We start from the raw sequence: 19,039 nt of genomic DNA, 5'->3' as shown, positions 1-19,039 counted from the left end.
GGTCATATTACTAAGGAGACTTCTCAATTTGGAAACATGACACAAAAACTAGAAAAGGGGAATGCATAGCCGTGCTGGTGAAAGAACAGCTGAAGGTAAAGTAATTAATAACTGACAACCCACAAGAAGTTGACATAATGGTACTGGAGATTTGTAATCAGAATGATAAACTGATAATCATAAATGCCTACAGTCCACCAGCAAGCAACACATGGACAAAGAAAAAGATGAATGACAAATTAGTGGGCCACATAATGATCATGAGAGATAATATTAAGAGTAGATAAAGATAAATCACAAATGCTGACAATTGGTGACTTTAACGTGAAATCAATAGATTGGGGAGCTTACGAAGCAAGAACAAAGGACATTTGGACTGTCAGATTCGTAAACCTCATCCTGGAGACATTCGTGTATCAACACATTAAGAAGGCAACAAGAATGAGGTTAGGGAATGTTGCAGCAATACTGGATTTGGTATTTACTAGAAAAGAAGAAGAGATATTTGACATTCAGTACCCTTCCATTATTGGGAAAAAGTGACCTTGTCCTGTTGGAAATGAAATATGCAATACATTATAATCTAAAGAGAAGGGAAAAAACCAACGATGAATGTAATGAAACGCCATTTTCTGGGTGAGACCCGGAGGCTTCCCGGAACTTACTAGGCTGATATGCTAATGTCAAACTTTGGCATCAGTCATGTGTATGGAGTTCTGTGGGCCTACCGGGGACCATCCAAACAGCCCCGCCACGGACCAATCGAGCCAATGAAGAGGCGAAGCCGCAGGAAGATCTCGGGTGCGACTATGGAGCCAGCAGAGCCAGAAACCCAAGTCGGCAAAGAAGGAGATGGAACGTCTGCCGTACAGAAAAACAACCCAACGCCAGCGAGCCCGCCAGGAGATCGGAGACGACAGGTCCGACGCGAGACTAGAGAAGGGACACCGTGAGACCGTGAAAATGCCAACAGGCAGGGTAAGTCAGGAAACCAGGAACCCAAACCTTTTAACAAAAATCAGTAACACGAAAGTAGCGGTGGAGAGCTGCCACTGGATGCTTGGTTGGTTAGGCTGGGAGGGGGGGGGGGCGTCAACAACGAAGAGACCCCTGGGAAGACTGAATACCACGACCGTAGCTCTCATCTTGTAACTACATTTAGGTAACTACACTTGGGTAAATAGAAGCACCAACTCAATTTTTGCCAGAAAAGAAGCAGATGGCTGCAGATGAACATAACACCCACCAGACATGTTGGGTGTTATGTTCCATACCACGAAAAAAAAAAAGAGCCTAAGAAAAAGAATCTCGGGACAAAGGGGGGACTGTAAACTGAGGAGAAGAAAGAATAGCGAAAACAAGGTCCAAGGACCAAGTAGTTTCAGGCAATGCATGTACAGACCGGAGGTGAAACAGCATATATGACAATTTCTGAAATGGTGCAAAGGAAGTATTGATGCTGATTGCAAGTAGCAGTGGCTCCACCAGCACTGCACGATAAGAGGCGACAGTATTTGGCATGAGAAGCCAGTCAAGAAACAACCAAGAAATGAATACAAGGACCATGTGAACAGAGACTAAAGAGTAATGACAAAGTGAAAGGAATACTGTCACCTAGAAGACAAAAGCAGGTGGGATACCATCAATTCAGCCACCTGCTCTCTGTCAAATGGCAATAAAGATGAGTCACAGAGACCAGATGAGAGGAGGTGAAAAGAAGTTCGCACAAGTGAAGTATGCCATGGCTGTGCCATGGCATACCATGGCTGTGGCTGTGCCTCTTCTGAAAGAGGCACAGCCACAGAAAAATGTAACCAGTCTAACCAAAAGGCATCCACTGTATGGGCTTCCTCTTTACATGATTGGAGAATGGAGTCATGTAAAGAGGAAGGTGCTAATTCGAAGCCGACTGAAAGAGCTCCATGCTGGGGTATCCAAATATCTCGCAAAGCCACTGGAAGGAAGCAGCATTAAAGGTTTACTCAGTGGAGATGGAAAGAAACTGGGAAAGACCATCTGTGAAAGAACTGGCCACTTCCCAAACCGCGCGGACAACTAAACACCGAGAAGATAATAAATCAGTTACTTACAGCATCCAGCTCCAAAGATCAACAGACCAAAGAAAGCCCCCAGTTCAGACATTGAACCACCTGAGAACAGTTTGAATTAGCTGGCACACTGTGCCCAGAGGGTGCAAATCCTCATATGGGCATGCCACATGGCTGCAAACTCCCACATCATACTGTGCACCCAAAGGAACAGAACCGTCCAATGCCCTGAGGCGGCCTGGTGAATGCTAGTCACGAAACCCCAGCCCAGAGCAGATGCGTCCATAAAAATGTTAAACGAGGGAAGAGGAAAGAGCCAATGAACTGAACCCCAAAAAGCCCAAAGAGGAAGCTGGCAACACAGCAACTGACAAAGAGCAATTCGGGTCTGAACCCAATGGTCACAGCAGTAGTGGAAGGGGCAGAACTGGAGAAATACTAACAGCCCCAAAGCCACACCCTGCCCAGAAAAAAGGACTACCCAAGCAAAATTCAGACTCCCACACAACTGGTCAAGCAACTGCCAAGTCACCCAGGGCTATCTCAACACAAGCAGGCGGTGGCGCTGCAACCGAAGCAAAGCAGCTGGAGGTAGGGAAAGCAACACCGACTGAGAGTCCCACATGAAGCCCAGCCAAGTCTGACCTGGGACAGAACCAACTGGGACTTCTGCCAGGTCATCAGGAACCCAAATCTGGCAAGCTGGGATGGGTCCAGGGGTCTGGTAGCCAGACCCATGGACTGATGTGTCTTTGGGTCCTTGCCCACACCAGCCAGTCAAGGTAGGTCAGAATACAAACCCCCAACGAATGATGAGTCGCCACAGTTCAAGCCAACCTAGGGAAAACATGAGGAGCCAAATTCAAGTCAAAAGGAAGCCCCTATGAAGTGTTAGGTCAGATGCTGTACAACAAAACCTAACCAATCCATGAACCACAGATGTATGGGGATGTGCCATTAAGCATCCTGGAGGTCCAAGAAGTCATCCAAGACCCCACATCCGTTATGAAGTGAACCTGTGCTATTCACCCCCTCCCCCCTCCAAGCACTCCTAATACCCACACCCATTCCTAACAACAACAAACAACACCAACCACTCCCAACACCCCCACATCCCAAACACTCCTAACACCCAAACCCAACACCACCACCTCAAACCCCTCTCGACACACACTACCACTCCCAATGCCCATTACCACTCCCAATGCCCATTACCACTCCCAATGCCCACACCCACTCCTGACACCTACACCCATACCAACTCCAGTCATCCACATGCCAACACCCCCAAACTGGCTCTCACAACCACTCTCAAGATTCATATGCCAACTTCCTAAGCCGACACCCAAACACTGATACTCGTACTAGACAAATGAAGTACAGTACAGCATATGAAGAATGATCAGCAAGAAACACTAATTTTTACAGATAAGTGTTGACAAAAACTCGTGAGATCAGTCAGGTAACAATAACACTTAACATTCAGCAGCGAAATAACGTCATTACTAAAAGCTGCTATTTTTTTGTTAAGTGTTAGAGAAAAATGTATTACATTATAGCAAATATTTGTAATATAAGTATTCATTAAATGAGATTTGCCTGAATATGCAATATTTACACTTGTTTTAGGAATGTTTTATTAGTTATTAGTTGAAACTTTTGACTGTTCGGTCGGTGGAATGCGATCCACATCCTAACCTTATCTGTATGCCATTTGCTTCACCAAATACTTTCTCAATGAAGCGAGGGAATATATCCAGCCTACAAAGTTTGTGTTGTAACCGGAGATTAGCCTAAGTGAGGGTCACTTCATCGAGGCTGCACAGTTCCCAGAACTGCTCTGGATCTAGCTTTCTATTTTATAATATTTTGAAGTTCTATAATATATTTAATAGCTAGTTTATCATAAAAATTCTAGATACAACCTTGCCTCATGTGCTGTGCATGTTGTACTAGAAAGGCAGCTAAATTACATTTTTATTACTAAAGATAATCACCAAGTACTCTACCAGGTTTCATGCATCCAAAGATTGCCTCCACTTCATGCTATGCTCAATTGCACTTATGACATGTTATCTTGGTTATTTTGAGATGATCTCGGGGGTTAGTGCCCCCGCGGCCCGGTCCTCGACCGGGCCTCCACCCCCAGGAAGCTGCCCATGAAACCTGCCTAACTCCCAGGTACCTATTTACTGCTAGGTAACTGGAGCATCAGGGTGAAAAACTCTGCCTATCGTTTCTCGCCAGCGCCCAGGATCGAACCCGGGACCACAGGATCACACGTCCAGTGTTCAGTCCGCTTACAGGGTGTAATAAAATATTCTATTCACCTGAACAGTATGGGTCTCGAACCACGACCCCACACCTGTGTGAGGCTGTAGCTCTATCAACTGTATCAACTGGGCTATGAGCAGCCCTAAAAAGGAAAATTTCCAGAAGCAGCATCTGGAAACTTTGCTGCAACGGCCTGACACGTGTGGGGTCCACAGTTCAAGACTCATACAGTCCATACATGCCATACATACAGTGGATGGCAATTTATATAATAAAATATTTATTTTTAGTGTATTACTAAGTAGGAGACCTAGTCATGGACTGGGCCGTGGGGGGACTGACCCCCAAAATTACCGTAAGGTAACGGCAAGGTAAGGCAAGTACAGTACTGTACCTGTATGGGGCAGTATTTAAATGTTAAAAATGCAAATACAGAATAAAAATTTTGTTAGCATTGCTAGGTTACACTTTATAATGAACAAAACCACCAAGTACTCACATGAGAAGCTGCCAATGAGTTTACGGACAAAATGGCAGAAGTGCGTCTTGATCTGCAGGAGTGTGTTATCCTTGTCATTCTCACTCTCCAAGTAGAGACGAGCACCATCCATGTACTCCAGGTATCGCTTCAGTAGAGTTCCTGTGTCTCCATCAATTACATTCTCACTACACAGTTAGGAAACAAACAAATAAATAATAACTTAAGTAAACCTAACACCACATTAGTGCAATACTAGCAAACTGGGAAAGTTTGGTAAAAATATATTTAAAGCTATGGTCCCATTATGTTGAAATAATCAATCTAATAAAAACTGACTTTTTACCAGAGATTGAACCAGCTCTGGTAAAACGTGAGTTTTTAAAATGCTAAATTTAACAACCTGGAAGTTTTGTAACCAAGTAGGTACACCAAGAAATATTTAACAAGCCTAAACAAACATGATCAAGAAAGTATCAAATAAATTCAAACAAACACAAGATGCAGGCAGCTCTGCCAAATTGTGTTTTATTGCATCATATTTCCCGACCCAACCATAAAAACAAAAGTTACCTGAGAGCAAAGGTGCCTTGTTCAGCAATCATTTCAAATAGTTTTACCAATGTCACCCTAAGGGCATCTCTTCGTCGCCGCCGACGCATGTTTTCCTGCTTACGGTCAATGCTCTCACGTATATAGGGGAAGAGTTCTTCCATCAAGTCACTGAATTAACAAAAGGATACAATTATTGCTACTATATATGGAAATATTAAGTGAAAGCTCTATACAATGCAAAAACTTTTATTAATGGCAAAAATATATCATTCTTCACAAGAGAAATATCTTTGGCATTATTGCTAACTACTGATGCCAAAGATCCTTAATCGATCTTGTTATCACCACAGCTTACCTGAGTGCAAAATGGCTAATCTTGCCAAGAGCAAGTGTGACAGCCTCTCGCATGTCGGAGCTGTCACAGCGTAGGAGAGGCACAAGCAGCTTGTACAAGCAGAGGGGGGAAACAGAGTAGCCGGGGTAAGGGCGTTCTCCCCCCCTCTCACCACTCGCTCCACTCTCTGGTGACGATCTGATGAATATGAAGCAAACTTGTATGCCATGTTAGCCATTGACGGTCTGGTTACAGCCATCTATGTACATACATAGTTCAACAGAACCAAGTTGCTGATAGCAATTTAAAAAACACATCAAATGTAAACTGTATAGCAATAAAGTTAGTTTTGTCTGCAAAGAACTTCACCAAATCTAACAAAGCTACATAGGAAGAGCTGCTTTTAAAGGGGAAAGAAGATTAGCTGGTGGGATGAGGTCAGACATATTAAAGATTGAGCATTTCACATTACTACTTATATTTTTCTAGTGGCAGTTTAGTTATTTAGTAATAAATTCAGTACAGAAATTTCCTCGATTCCGTTTGATGGTGCTGTAAAGTTTAACAACTGCAGATTCTATATACAGAAATGTACGTCTAATATAGTTTTCTACTTTTATGACACGTTTGGCAGTCTTAACGCTCGTGAAGTATTGCTGGAGATTTATGTGAGGCAAGCATTACTTTTATCAGTGATAAGGTACACATGCATCTTTAAAGTTACTAAACCTCATGATCAAAGAAAACAAAATTAAAAGAATGTGAACAGTATTTAAAGATTAGCATTCTTAAATGATAGTGATCTACAAATACTATAGAATCAAACATTTTAGCATTGCATTGCCACTTGCTCAATTATCGGTGATAAATTCTAAATTTGAATGTTCAATCCCCCTCCTACATCTCTGCTATATCTAATCAAGTCCTTATAAGCAAAACTCACTCCAATAATCTTCTCACATCTTGAAAATTCTCCGTCACGCCAGGAATGACATTGAGAAGGTTTATTTAACTGCACTCAAACAAGTCCCAAGGACTACATGACATTCAAAACATTGTAATGAGCTGGACCAATTGGTTGCTCCCATAGCAAGGTCGTGCTGTCCCCATGGGTAGGACTATATAATCATGGCAGGTTGACATTTTTCACCAGTGCAACAGGGATCCTTTCAAGCACCCTTGTCAAGTCATAGCTGGTACAAGGAAGACACCAGAGGCTTCCCAATCCAGACTGGAATTACCTCAAGAAAGCCCCATTCAATTACAATGATATGCCTTCCAATTGCTACTTGGCTTGAAAGAGACTGCTAAAGACCACTCTGCTAATCGCTAGTTAGAATGTCCAGTCACTCTACCACCTAACATCCACTAAGAACCAGCACTTTACCATCAGGGTAAAAATAATCATGACTAGTATTTATTCTGGCAAAGAAGTGTGGCACCCCACCCCATACCAATAAGTAGTGGAATCACCCTAACATTCCCTGCACACTAATGATTGGGAATGTGACCCAGCAGAAGGAATAGTAACAATTATTAATTAACACTTTCGCGCTATCTGGACGCGCCGGCGCGTCCCGTTTCGTCTAACGCTAACGCATAGTGGACATAAAGTTGAGTCCTCTTTTAAAATATTTGTATAAAATTCAATTTCTATCCGATTTACTTTGGGTTTGTTTCAAACTGCGCGCTATGAGGCTCTCTTTCTCACCACTAGGCTGCATGGTACAATAAGTTCATGAAAGGTGTGGATAACTTCGATCAAATGGTATTTTGTCCCAAACGGGTTGCAGGTGGGTGACTTTAGCCGTTTATACTGGTAATGCTTCCCCCATATCATGTATTATATGCATATGTCTGTTTAGGGAATTTTATTCCGATCAATATACAACCAAAAATAACTGTGTGCAACAAGTATAAACTTGACAAACATAACAAAAGTAAAAACATTTCGTGTGTGTTTGACGCTCACTGATATGTTCCAGCGTTGTTTTATATTTGGCGCTATTCTAACTTACGCTTTGTTGATATTTTTTACCTATGGGCACATAGAACATTCTATTGCGAACACATTGACACAAAAATGAATGACGTACATAGAAAATTAATGTCATGAGAGTGAAATAAGTATAAACTTTCAAAGCGCCGTGCGTCGTCCCGTCACCGATACCGGGTAACAATTTCACAACTTCCCACACTCTTGCGGGCGGGCCGCATCATTATTCTACGCTTATATTCATATCACCGTGTTGGGAATTTCATTGCGAGTCCATTGATACCAAAATTAACGCTGTAGAATAAGTGTGGAGGTGATTACAATCCCAAGAGTAAAAACATTTTGTTGCTGATGGGCGCTCACGGCGAGTCATCTTCGTAGTTATTTATTTGGTGCTGGTATCCCTATACGTTTCGTGACTTTTTTTACTGATATTCTTCTAGAGAATTTTATTGCGAACACGTTGGTACCAAAATGAAATACGTAGCATGAGAACTAAGGTCAGAAGAGTAAAAAGAGTATACACATTTTTGTTTTTACGCTTAAGCGATAAAAACGCTGCGCGCACATTCGGTTGGCTGAGTGACCTTTGCGGAAAGCGCGAAAGTGTTAATTATAGTTGTAATAATAATTATAATAATAATTGTTGTAATTAATTAATAATTATTACTCTTCCTTCTGCTTGGTCTTGAAGGAAGCTGGCCTCTGGTGAAGGGAGCTGTGATGATCTCTGTCTGGAACCCGTAGGTGCGGGGCTCGAACATCCACCTCCTGGGGCTCATGCAGCCCAAGCTCTGTTTCAGGAAACTGGGATCGTTCTTGCCCTTGCTGGGGTGGTTCTTGAACCCGTCGTGGTTGGGTTCAAACCTGACCATGATGGTCTCTGGGTTTGGAGTCCCTGTGCTTTCTTTTACCAACCTTGAGGTAAACTCTGGAGCTGGAACCCTTAGGGCAGTTTGCTGTTGCCTTCAACCTCATTCTGACAGTTCCTGCGATGGCACTGGAACCAATCGTATTGGCGTTTGCCTTTCCATTGGAGACTTTTGGCGCCACGGAGAGGGGTAGACCTGATGCATGGGTAACAGCTTCTCTCCCGTATTAACCTACCCTGGCTTTGCACCCTGGAGAGGCCACTCCAGACCGACATCCAGAGTACAACTCCATAGTCTCCTGAGACTGATGGATGCCTACTACTAGTGATTGGGGGGATTCAGCTGGGAACCCATCTTCCCACTAAAGGCAAGAAAAGATTCTTCCTTCCTTAATACAACATCTATACCCTTTTTTTCACTAAACTATGCTCCCCTTTTTCTGAACTAGCCACCTTGGATACACCCTAAGCCATGTAACCATGTGCTCAACCTGTATCACAAAACATATCACCATCTGTCAACCTGCTCACTCGCTCACTGTCATTCTTGTTTGCACAAAATATAAAATTCAAGGTACAAGAACAAAGATGGTGTACAGACATGAGGTGGCAAAAATGAGACTTGGCTGTCTGCAAATGCTGAACAATCACACCTATGCAGGCGATGAGTCACAATAACGTGGCTAAAGTACGTTGACCAGACCACACACTAGAAGGTGAAGGGACGACGACGTTTCGGTCCGTCCTGGACCATTCTCAAGTCGATTGTGATGAGGAAGTAGAGATGGGCAATAAATAGGCAAGAGAGAGGTGGGGAGCAAAGTAAGGTGTAGTAGAGGGGGATAGTAGTAGTAGGAATAAGAAGGCCAATAGGCCCTCTGTAGTTCTTATTCCTACTACTATCTCCTCTACTACACCTTACTTTGCTCCTCACCTCTCTCTTGCCTATTTATTGCCCGTCTCTACTTCCTCATCACAATCGACTTGAGAATGGTCCAGGACGGACCGAAACGTCGTCGTCCCTTCACCTTCTAGTGTGTGGTCTGGTCAACAAAATTACACCTATATTACTAAGGATAAATATCCACAGATTGCCTCCACTTAGTACCTGTGGCTTTGGAGTGCAGCACGAAGACCAAATTTATGGTAATCTAACACTGCTTGTCCAAGAATATCCAAATGTTACAATTCTCACTAATTTTCATTTAATCTTTGCAGTAAAAGCTTACTGTCAAAAGGAACACCTTAACATGCCGAACATCCAGTCTGGGATGACCCGGGACGTTGGCCCAATCCTGCTGTCCTGCTCCACACCTTTATCTCGAGGTTATCTTGAGGTGATTTCAGGGCTTAGTATCCCAGTGGCCGGTCTTCGATCAGGCCTCCTCTTTGTTACACATCCCCAGGAAGCAGCCCGTAGCAGCTGTCTAACTCCAAGATACCTATTTACTGTTAGATGAACAGGAGCGTCGGGTGAAAGAAGCTCTGCCCATTTGTTTCTGCCTCCACCGGGGATCTAACCCGGAACCTGAAGACTACAAATCCCGAGCACTGTCCACTCAGCCGTCAGGCCCCCTTGGCACACTCGGAGATACATCACGTAATTGTGATTTCTTTGTGTATTAATTTCTGTTGTCAGTGAAACAGGCCACCCCAGCTACCTTCAACACTATTATCCCCCACCATCAAGAAGTACTTCTTACCCTCAAAGCTGCATCATTCGTCCAACTACCAGTACTTGACAAAAGGGGCAAGATGTACTTTTAGTGCTCATCACCTCATCACTGCTATAAACTGTGAGAACATTATTTGGAGCAATGAGGCGACTCAAAACAGCGATCAAGGTACTCCCGGCTGCACACCTTACCTTGACTGCAGGTTCAAGTCACCTCATTGCTCCAAATGATTTTCTCATTGATATATATATCACATTTGTGTGATTGTGAATGGAAATGGTTGTACATAACTGGCATAACTGTGAAACAGTGCTGAACGTTAACAACCATATCATCAAGTTCTTGCACAATACACAATACTCAAGTCATGATCTATTACATATCAACTCATACAACACCATAACGAGTGATTATTTTCCTGAATTTAAGGTTTTCTGAACTATGACAATCACATTGGTGGCATTCTTTCAACTACACATAGTCATGGTGGGAGAGAGATTTGGAGATATGAATAAGAAAATATACATGATCTGCTACAATCTCCCATTAACAACGACTATCATTAGATGAGGTGACAACTGCTGAAGGATAGTTGTCATCAAAAAGAAATAAAAGAGAGATTATCATCTGTTGGGAACTCCTATACAGCAGAGATCATCACATACAACAAGCTATTGACCAGACACACACCAATGATCCAAACCTCGAGAAAAGAATCGAGTGTATCCTTAACCTTCACCAGGCTATGCAACACTCTGCAGATTAGCTAACAAAGCACATGGAATGATGACAATAGAAGAGTATCACCTTGCTCTTGCTCACCTTCCAAAAAGTTACAGTCACTGCCCCAAATATGTCAAAATCAAATCTCAGCGTTCAATTAGTTTTGTTTTTGTCCAAGCAGAGCTTACATCATTTAATGATAAATCATAAAATTTGCTTTACTTGATCTGTACACCATCACTATCCAGCCCACAGACACGTCTTACCTTCACAATCTTCTAGAAGCAAGAATACAGTAAATAATGATAAATGTAAAAAGCCTCAGCCAGAGAGACTTCTACCACTATCCATCTTCTCTCTTCCTCCCAGAAATTACAGAATTGCATGATGAAAAATAAACACTCAGAATGTTAGACTACATAACATACCCTAAACTGATGTCTGGGGAAGCACATCTGATGACCGGTGTCTTGGTGATTGCCGGCACCACACGGCAGGCCAGGACAACGTAATTTCGCCATAGATTCATGTAAATATCTCTCTCACTAATTGGCTTTTTAACTTGTGTTGCACTGCGAAGTAGTGATGCTCGGTTGTCATTAGGAGGCCTGTTAAAATACAGTACATTTAAATAATCAGAACTTTTGTTATCCTAAAAAAAATCTGAAAAACAAACAGGTGTAAGATGAAAATACACTATTTTTTATACTGCAACATCTTCCCCCATCTGGATGGGGTTCCGGCAGTTCTTCTAGTCCCTAAGGGCAGCCTGGGGGCAAAGCTTGATTTGTGAGAGTTTGGTCCCTCAAGCTATGGTTGGAGCGGCCCACGGGCCCACATATTCACAACAACCTGGATGGTCCGGTGAATCTTGCAGAAAATTGTCCAGTTTTTTCTTGAAGACTTCTACTTTTGTTTTGGATATATTTCTTACACTTGCAGAGAGGGCCAGCAAGTGTAAGAACTTGCTGGCTCTCCCAGCAACAACTGTGGGGCCTCTGATGTTCATACAGTGTTCTCTGATCGTGCTTATGACACCTCTGCTCTTCACTGACTCTATTCTGCATTTCCTACCAAAATCATTCACTCCAGTATGTTATTTTACTGTTCAAATTTGGGACCTGGCCCTCCAGTAGTTTCCATGTATATATAATTTGATACCTCTCTCTCATCTCCTTTCCAAAGAGTACATTTTGAGAGGTGTGAGATGATCCCAATAGTTTAGGTGTTTTATCATGTTTATACATGCTGTATATGTTCTGTGCATTCCTTCTATTTTAGTAATCTCTCTCCTGCTCTGATCAGGAAAGTGAGTATAGAGCAGTACTCAAGGCAGGACAGCACAAGTGATTTAAATAGTATGAGCATTGTGGTGGGATCCCAGGATTTGAAGCTTCTTGTAATCCATCCTATAATTTTTCTAGCCGGCCGACACTATATTTGTTCACTAAATGTGATCATGGCATGCTAACCCATAAAATGGAATTAACAGGAATAATAGGCAAAGAAGGACAATGGATATTATTGTCAGTTGTCAGTTCTTGCAGCAATGATGTTTCTCATTCTCATATCAGAGACAAATACAAATCACAGCTTTATGTCATCATTTGCAGATGACACAAAATCAGTTTGAAAATTACTTCTGTAGAAGACACTGAAGCTAACATTTAAAAAGCCTTCATTTGGGCAACATAAAATGAAATGAAGTTCAACTGTGATAAATTCCAGGTACGTAGGTATGGAAAAAAGAAAAACAAAGTATATACAGCACAGTGTACCACACAATCAGATCTCCTCATAGTAGGAAAACAGCATGTAAGGGATCTGGAAATTATGATGTCTGAAGACGTAATGTTTGCCGAGTATAACCACGCATATATAGTGTCAGCCAGGGAAGTAAAAGGATTGATTATGAGAACCTTAAAATCCAGGATTTCATCACAATGCTCTTATTATTCAACTAATTTGTGCTGTTCCCTCTTAAATACTGCTCGATAATCGCCCATTCAGAGTAGGAGAACTTGCTGAAATAGAGGAAATACAGAGAATATATACATCGGCATACATGATAAAACCAGAGCAATGGCCTATAGAAACCCCTGTGTGGTTGGAAGCATTCTGTTTGCCATCGACCAGATCAGGCACCCAGAAATATTTAACACCCCAAAACCAACCCCCTATTCTGGTGAAGAAATTGTTACTGAAAGCTGAACTAGTGGACAGAACTCCCCAAATGAAAACGAGCAAATGAGTATAACATCACTGAGCCGCTGTCTGCGCAGCTCCCCCCTCCCTGGGAGGGGAAAAGGGAAGCCCTAGACCCCCATGCCGGCTATTTACACCCCAGTTCTGCAGCTGGATGTCAAAAACACAAAAAATCACTGACTGGAGGGAGGGAGAGATGTGGGGGAGCCTCCAGGTCTCACCAGAAACTGGCATTTCATTACATTCAACACTGGTTTTCTGGGGTGAGCCCCTTCGGCTCCCCAGAGCTACTAACCCAAAGACAAAACAAGAGGGAGGCAGTCGGCACTCACACCTCAACGTGAAGGCAAGACAACTGGCTGCAACCGCCGACCCAATGCAACACAGGCCCGACTAGGCCCAGGAACACTGAGAAGATAGTGAGTGGCCAGGACCCTGTTCGACCTCCAAAAACCCCGTGCCCCAATGTCAGCCCAAGACATATTACCAAAGACGGCAGCCAACGTAGCCAATTTACGAACGTCGTAGGCATGAGGATAGACCGCAGGCTGGCTGGACCGACTAACCCTGTGGACGACCTGGGAGACTCGAATCCTGGAACAGGGAAGAAGGGAAACTGGGTCGTCCCCGACCACCATGGCCGTGGTGTGCAGGTAATGGCAGAGCGCCACAACCGGACACAACACATGATACACCCCCAGCCTAACCAACCAAGCATCAACAACCCAAGGACCCTTTCAGAAAGCAGCAGTCTCATTCTTCTAAAAAGAGCAGGAGGAGAAAAGAAGGAGACGGCTGCAAACATACAAACCTACCACCAAGACCAAAAGAGCAGAAACCCCTGTGACGGAGGGAAGCATGAAGCTTCCCGACACGACCCCCAAAGGCCAATGGCAACAGGAAAAAGAGTCTTGGAAAAACAATCCTGAAACCGAAGGGGCCACTACAAGAAGGGGCCAACGAGAAGAGGGCCACCTCAAGAGGGTGGCCTTCTCGGGGCCACCTTACCTGGCCTGACCCGGGTAAGACGCGTAAATACACAAGGTGCCAGATTCAGGCCAAAAGGAAGGCAATGAAACCGGTAAGCCTGCAGCCCCATCACGAAATGGAACCAGTCCCTGAACCCCGGATGAATTGGGACATGCCAATACATGTCCTGGAGGCCCAGAGACACCATCCAAGAACACGGCTCCAAAAGAAGCCGGACCTGGGACAGAGTGGTGATGTGATCATGACCACAGAATGGTCATCTGAAAGGAAGGGCAAGGAATCCTGGGGTTCAGACGGGCAAAGTCCAGAATGAAGCTCAGATCTTCACAATCCCATTTCGGTAGTGGAATCAGGTGGGAAATCTACCCGAGGGACAGGGTCGTTTCGACCATGCCAAAGCGCACCCACTCCAAGATGACTCGATGGAGTGCAGGGGAAAAAGCCTGCCCACCAGCCCTGAACACCCTGAAGGAGGAGCCGCTGCCCAATGCCACCACAGGCCGGAGGATACAACCCGATATGCCCACGAATCTTGGGACCAGGCATGAGCAAAGAGTACGAGCTTTCCCCCCCCCCCCCCCCTCCTCCATCACCCATGAAAGGGCCGATGCCCCTTACGAGAAGCCAGCTGACAAGATGATGCCGGCTCCAAAGAAGGCGCTGGCTCAGAAACTGACATCAATGGCCCACCCTGACTAGAAGAACTCTAAGCCCTGGCACGACCCCTCCGAGAGGCCCAAGAACGGCCTCCACGGAGAACCGAGTCTGACATAGGATGACAACTAAACAATGCCGCCTGCAGAAACTGGGAGAAAGCAGCCTCTGCAAACAGCAACAGACAAAAAGGCGACAGAAACTTATGAGCCAGGGCCCAAGTGGATTCCAAGGAGAGGGCGAGCACGGCCTAATAGCACACGAGGCAAGAGGCAAAGAACAGAGACACCACCTCCCGCAGAATCGGTGCAAACAGCTTCAACAGCGTGGTCGATGCCCGAGCTGCCGAGGCAAGCACACCTGACGAAGGCTGGCAATCAACGCCTCAACATCCTCTTCAAGCCAGTCCGAGGACAACTTAAGAAGGAAAAAAAGCACAAGACCAAAGCCAAATGCCTGAGAATGCGCAAGTCCTTCGCTACCAAAGACGCCAAATGGACGGGAACCTGCGTGTGCAGCTTAACATGGCCAACATCCCGTGGAAGCACAGGGGTGAACAAACTCGCATTAAAGTGTTCAACCTTGCCCCCAAGGTAAACCTGCAGAACGATAACTACCTCCTGCCACTCAAGCGTGCGGATCCGACAAAACCCATGCCACTCCACCAGCAAAAAAAAAAAAAAAAAAAAAGGACAGTCTGCCAGCCAAGAAGTCACTGGAACCTCTAAACACATCCAATCCAGGGAGGAACCTACCTACCTTGAGGCTACCTTGAGGTGCTTCCGGGGCTTAGTGTCCCCGCGGCCCGGTCGTCGACCAGGCCTCCTGGTTGCTGGACTGATCAACCAGGCTGTTAGACGCGGCTGCTCGCAGCCTGACGTATGAGTCACAGCCTGGTTGATCAGGTATCCTTTGGAGGTGCTTATCCAGTTCTCTCTTGAACACTGTGAGGGGTCGGCCAGTTATGCCCCTTATGTGTAGTGGAAGCGTGTTGAACAGTCTCGGGCCTCTGATGTTGATAGAGTTCTCTCTCAGAGTACCTGTTGCACCTCTACTTTTCAACGGGGGTATTCTGCACATCCTGCCATGTCTTCTGGTCTCATGTGGTGTTATTTCTGTGTGCAGGTTAGGGACCAGCCCCTCAATTATTTTCCACGTGTAAATTATTATGTATCTCTCCCGCCTGCGCTCAAGGGAGTACAGATTTAGGCTCTTTAGTCGGTCCCAGTAATTTAGATGTTTTACTGAGTGGATTCTAGCAGTAAAGGATCTCTGCACGCTCTCTAGGTCAGCAATTTCTCCAGCTTTGAAAGGGGCTGTCATTGTGCAGCAGTACTCCACTCTAGAGAGCACCAGCGTTTTGAAAAGTATCATCGTCGCTATAGCATCTCTAGTGTGAAAAGTTCTTGTTATCCAACCTGTCATTTTTCTTGCAGTTGTGACGGCTACTTTATTGTGTTCTTTAAAGGTAAGGTCTTCCGACATGAGTACACCCAGATCCTTTACATTGCCTTTTCGTTCTATGTTATGATTTGCCTGAGTTTTGTACGTGGTTTCTGTTTTTATATTTTAAATTTTTCCGTAGCGCATGAGCTGGAACTTATCCTCATTAAACACCATATTATTTTCTGTAGCCCATAGAAAGACCTGATCTACATCTGATTGGAGGTTTGCCGTGTCCTCTATGTTGCCAACTCTCATGAAAATCCTAGTGTCATCTGCAAAGGATGATACAGTGCTATAGGTTGTGTTCTGGTCTATGTCCGATATGAGGATGAGAAAAAGTACTGGAGCAAGCACAGTACCCTGGGGGACTGAGCTCTTCACGGTTGATGGGCTGGATTTTATTTTGTTGACTATTACACATTGGGTTCTGTTAGTCAGGAAATTGTAGATCCATCTGCCTATTTTCCCGGTAATTCCTTTTGAACGCATTTTATGTGCAATAACACCATGGTCACATTTATCAAAAGCTTTTGCGAAATCTGTATAAATTACATCAGCGTTTTGTTTGTCTTCCATAGCATCTAATGCCATATCATAGTGGTCCAGCAACTGCGACAGGCAAGAGCGCCCTGTTCTGAAACCATGTTGTCCGGGGTTATGGAGTTGCTGTGATTTCATGTATTTTGTGATCTTACTTCTTAGCACTCTCTCAAAATTTTTTATGATGTGCGATGTTAGTGCTATCGGTCTGTAATTTTTTGCCTCTGCCTTATTTCCTCCTTTATGGAGTGGTGTTTTTAGGGTACTCTGCTGTTTTTAGTATGTCAGGGATAACGCCAGTATCTAGGCTTTGTCTCCACAGAATGTGAAGGGCCTGCGATAGTGGTTTTTTACAGTTCTTGATGAATATGGAGTTCCAAGAATCCGGGCCTGGTGCAGAGTGCATAGGCATACTGTTTATGGCTTCTTCAAAATCTAGTGGGGATAGGGCGACGTCTGATATATGATTTGATGTTGGTATCATATCCATGAAAAATTCATTTTGGTTAACAATCTTTAGTGCATTTAATGGCTCGCTGAAAACAGAGTCGTACTGCTTCCTCAGTAACTCGCTCATTTCTTTGTTGTCATCGGTGAAGGTTCCATCTCCCTTTCGCAGGGGCCCGATACTAGATGTGGTTTTTTATCTTTATTTTGCATAGGAGAAAAAATATTTCGGATTTCTCTCTATTTCACTGATGGCCTTTTGCTCTCTTTGCCTCTCCTGGGTTTTGTATGATTCTTGTAGCTTGAGTTCAATTGTTTCTATTTCTCTACCTAACCTTCTTCGCCGTTCTTGAGATAGGGTGCAACTCTCAAGTTGTTCCGCGATTCGTTTTCTTCGCCTATATAAGGAACGACGTTCCCGTTCCAATCTGCCTCTCTTTCTCTTTTTTCTTAGGGGTATGCGGTTTGAACATATTTCTAGTGCTACTGTGCTTATTTTTTCCAAGCACTGGTTCAGGTTTGCATTTCCTAGCTGTTCTTCCCAGTTTATTTCTGTGAAGTCCTGGTTTATTTGCTCCCAGTTTATCCGTTTATTATTGAAGTTGAATTTGCTGAAATCTCCTCCACCGGGAATCTGGACTGGTTTTGAAGGTCCATTCCCCATGGTTGTCAGAACTTCAATTAAGTTGTGATCTGAGTAACAGGTATTTGTAATCATTATGTTCCCGATCAACTCATCATTATTAGTGAAAATGAGGTCCAGCGTGTTCTCCTTCCTAGTTGGTTCTACTATTTGCTGGTTTAAGGCAAACTTATCGCACATCCGTAGCAGGTCATTTGCATGTGCCTGTTCATTTAGGCTACTTCCTGGTATTCTTTCTGATATTACTGTATTAGCCAGGTGCTTCCATTTCAGGTGCCGTAGGTTGAAGTCCCCAAGCAGGATGATGTTCGGAGCTGGATTTGTGAGGTTTTGTGAGGAAGAACCAAACTTAAACAAGGACGGATCCATGACAGAGGCAACATCCAGGTCTAGCAGGAGGTACGACGCAAGCGCCTCCCGAACTTCCATAGGTGAGATTTAAGAGGCAGAAAACCTCGAGAAAGGGGGTGCCGAGGAACCCAAGGGAACCCAGAACCGAACCTGGGGAAGGAGCCGACCCCAAATCATACTCATACAGGGAAGGAGAGTATGAAAACTACTCCCCCTGCAACAACAAATCCTGCGAAGAGTGCACCAACACCCAAGTGGGATCAAAGGGTTCCAAGCCCCCGGGTCTTCTCCTCCCCAGCCTCGGGAGCCTCCAAACTAGGCTGCTGGGCAGAGCCATCCTCAACACCCTCTACCCCTGAAGAAAAGACAGAGTCCAGGAGAAATGCAGAGAAGAAAGGGGTCCGCTGGTATAGAAGCTTCGGCAAGAGGAACAGGCTCATATGTTTCTGTTCCTGATCCGGATGGGGCAGCCCCCGAAGCTGCCTGAATCTCATTCGCCAACTAAACCCTGCCTCGACTCCAAAACCCTCAAATGTTTGGGAGCCAGAAGCAGGGAATTGAGGAGGAGGGGGGGGGGTAGGGCGAACATCACCAACTGGGAAATTACCTGGAAGCGCGGATAGAACCAAAGTCAAAGTGACTAACGCCCCCAAGTCCAGGACCCTATAACCAAAACAGGGCAGCCTTGGGACATCTGGGTGGGCAATGAACCTAGCGCATTGCAGCAACCTAAACCTAGCATGCAACACCGACGCCGCCTGTACCCGAACCTTAGTATCAAGAGAATGGGTAAATTGGAGTACAACCA

General features: G+C 44.5%; 1 protein-coding gene across 1 annotated transcript in view; it reads right to left on the bottom strand.

Moving 5' to 3' along the window:
- The window catches only part of fry (Protein furry), a 542,054-nt gene that overhangs the window by 440,945 nt on the left and 82,070 nt on the right, over positions 1-19,039 (bottom strand). Inside the window, 4 exon segments of the mRNA XM_069301552.1 lie at positions 4,822-4,988; positions 5,374-5,523; positions 5,711-5,887; positions 11,384-11,563. Coding sequence (XP_069157653.1) covers positions 4,822-4,988; positions 5,374-5,523; positions 5,711-5,887; positions 11,384-11,563 — 674 coding nt within the window.

Source organism: Procambarus clarkii, chromosome 46 (assembly GCF_040958095.1).
Source record: "Procambarus clarkii isolate CNS0578487 chromosome 46, FALCON_Pclarkii_2.0, whole genome shotgun sequence".
NCBI classification, from domain to species: domain Eukaryota; kingdom Metazoa; phylum Arthropoda; class Malacostraca; order Decapoda; family Cambaridae; genus Procambarus; species Procambarus clarkii.
This window is presented reverse-complemented; position numbering and strand designations above follow the sequence as displayed.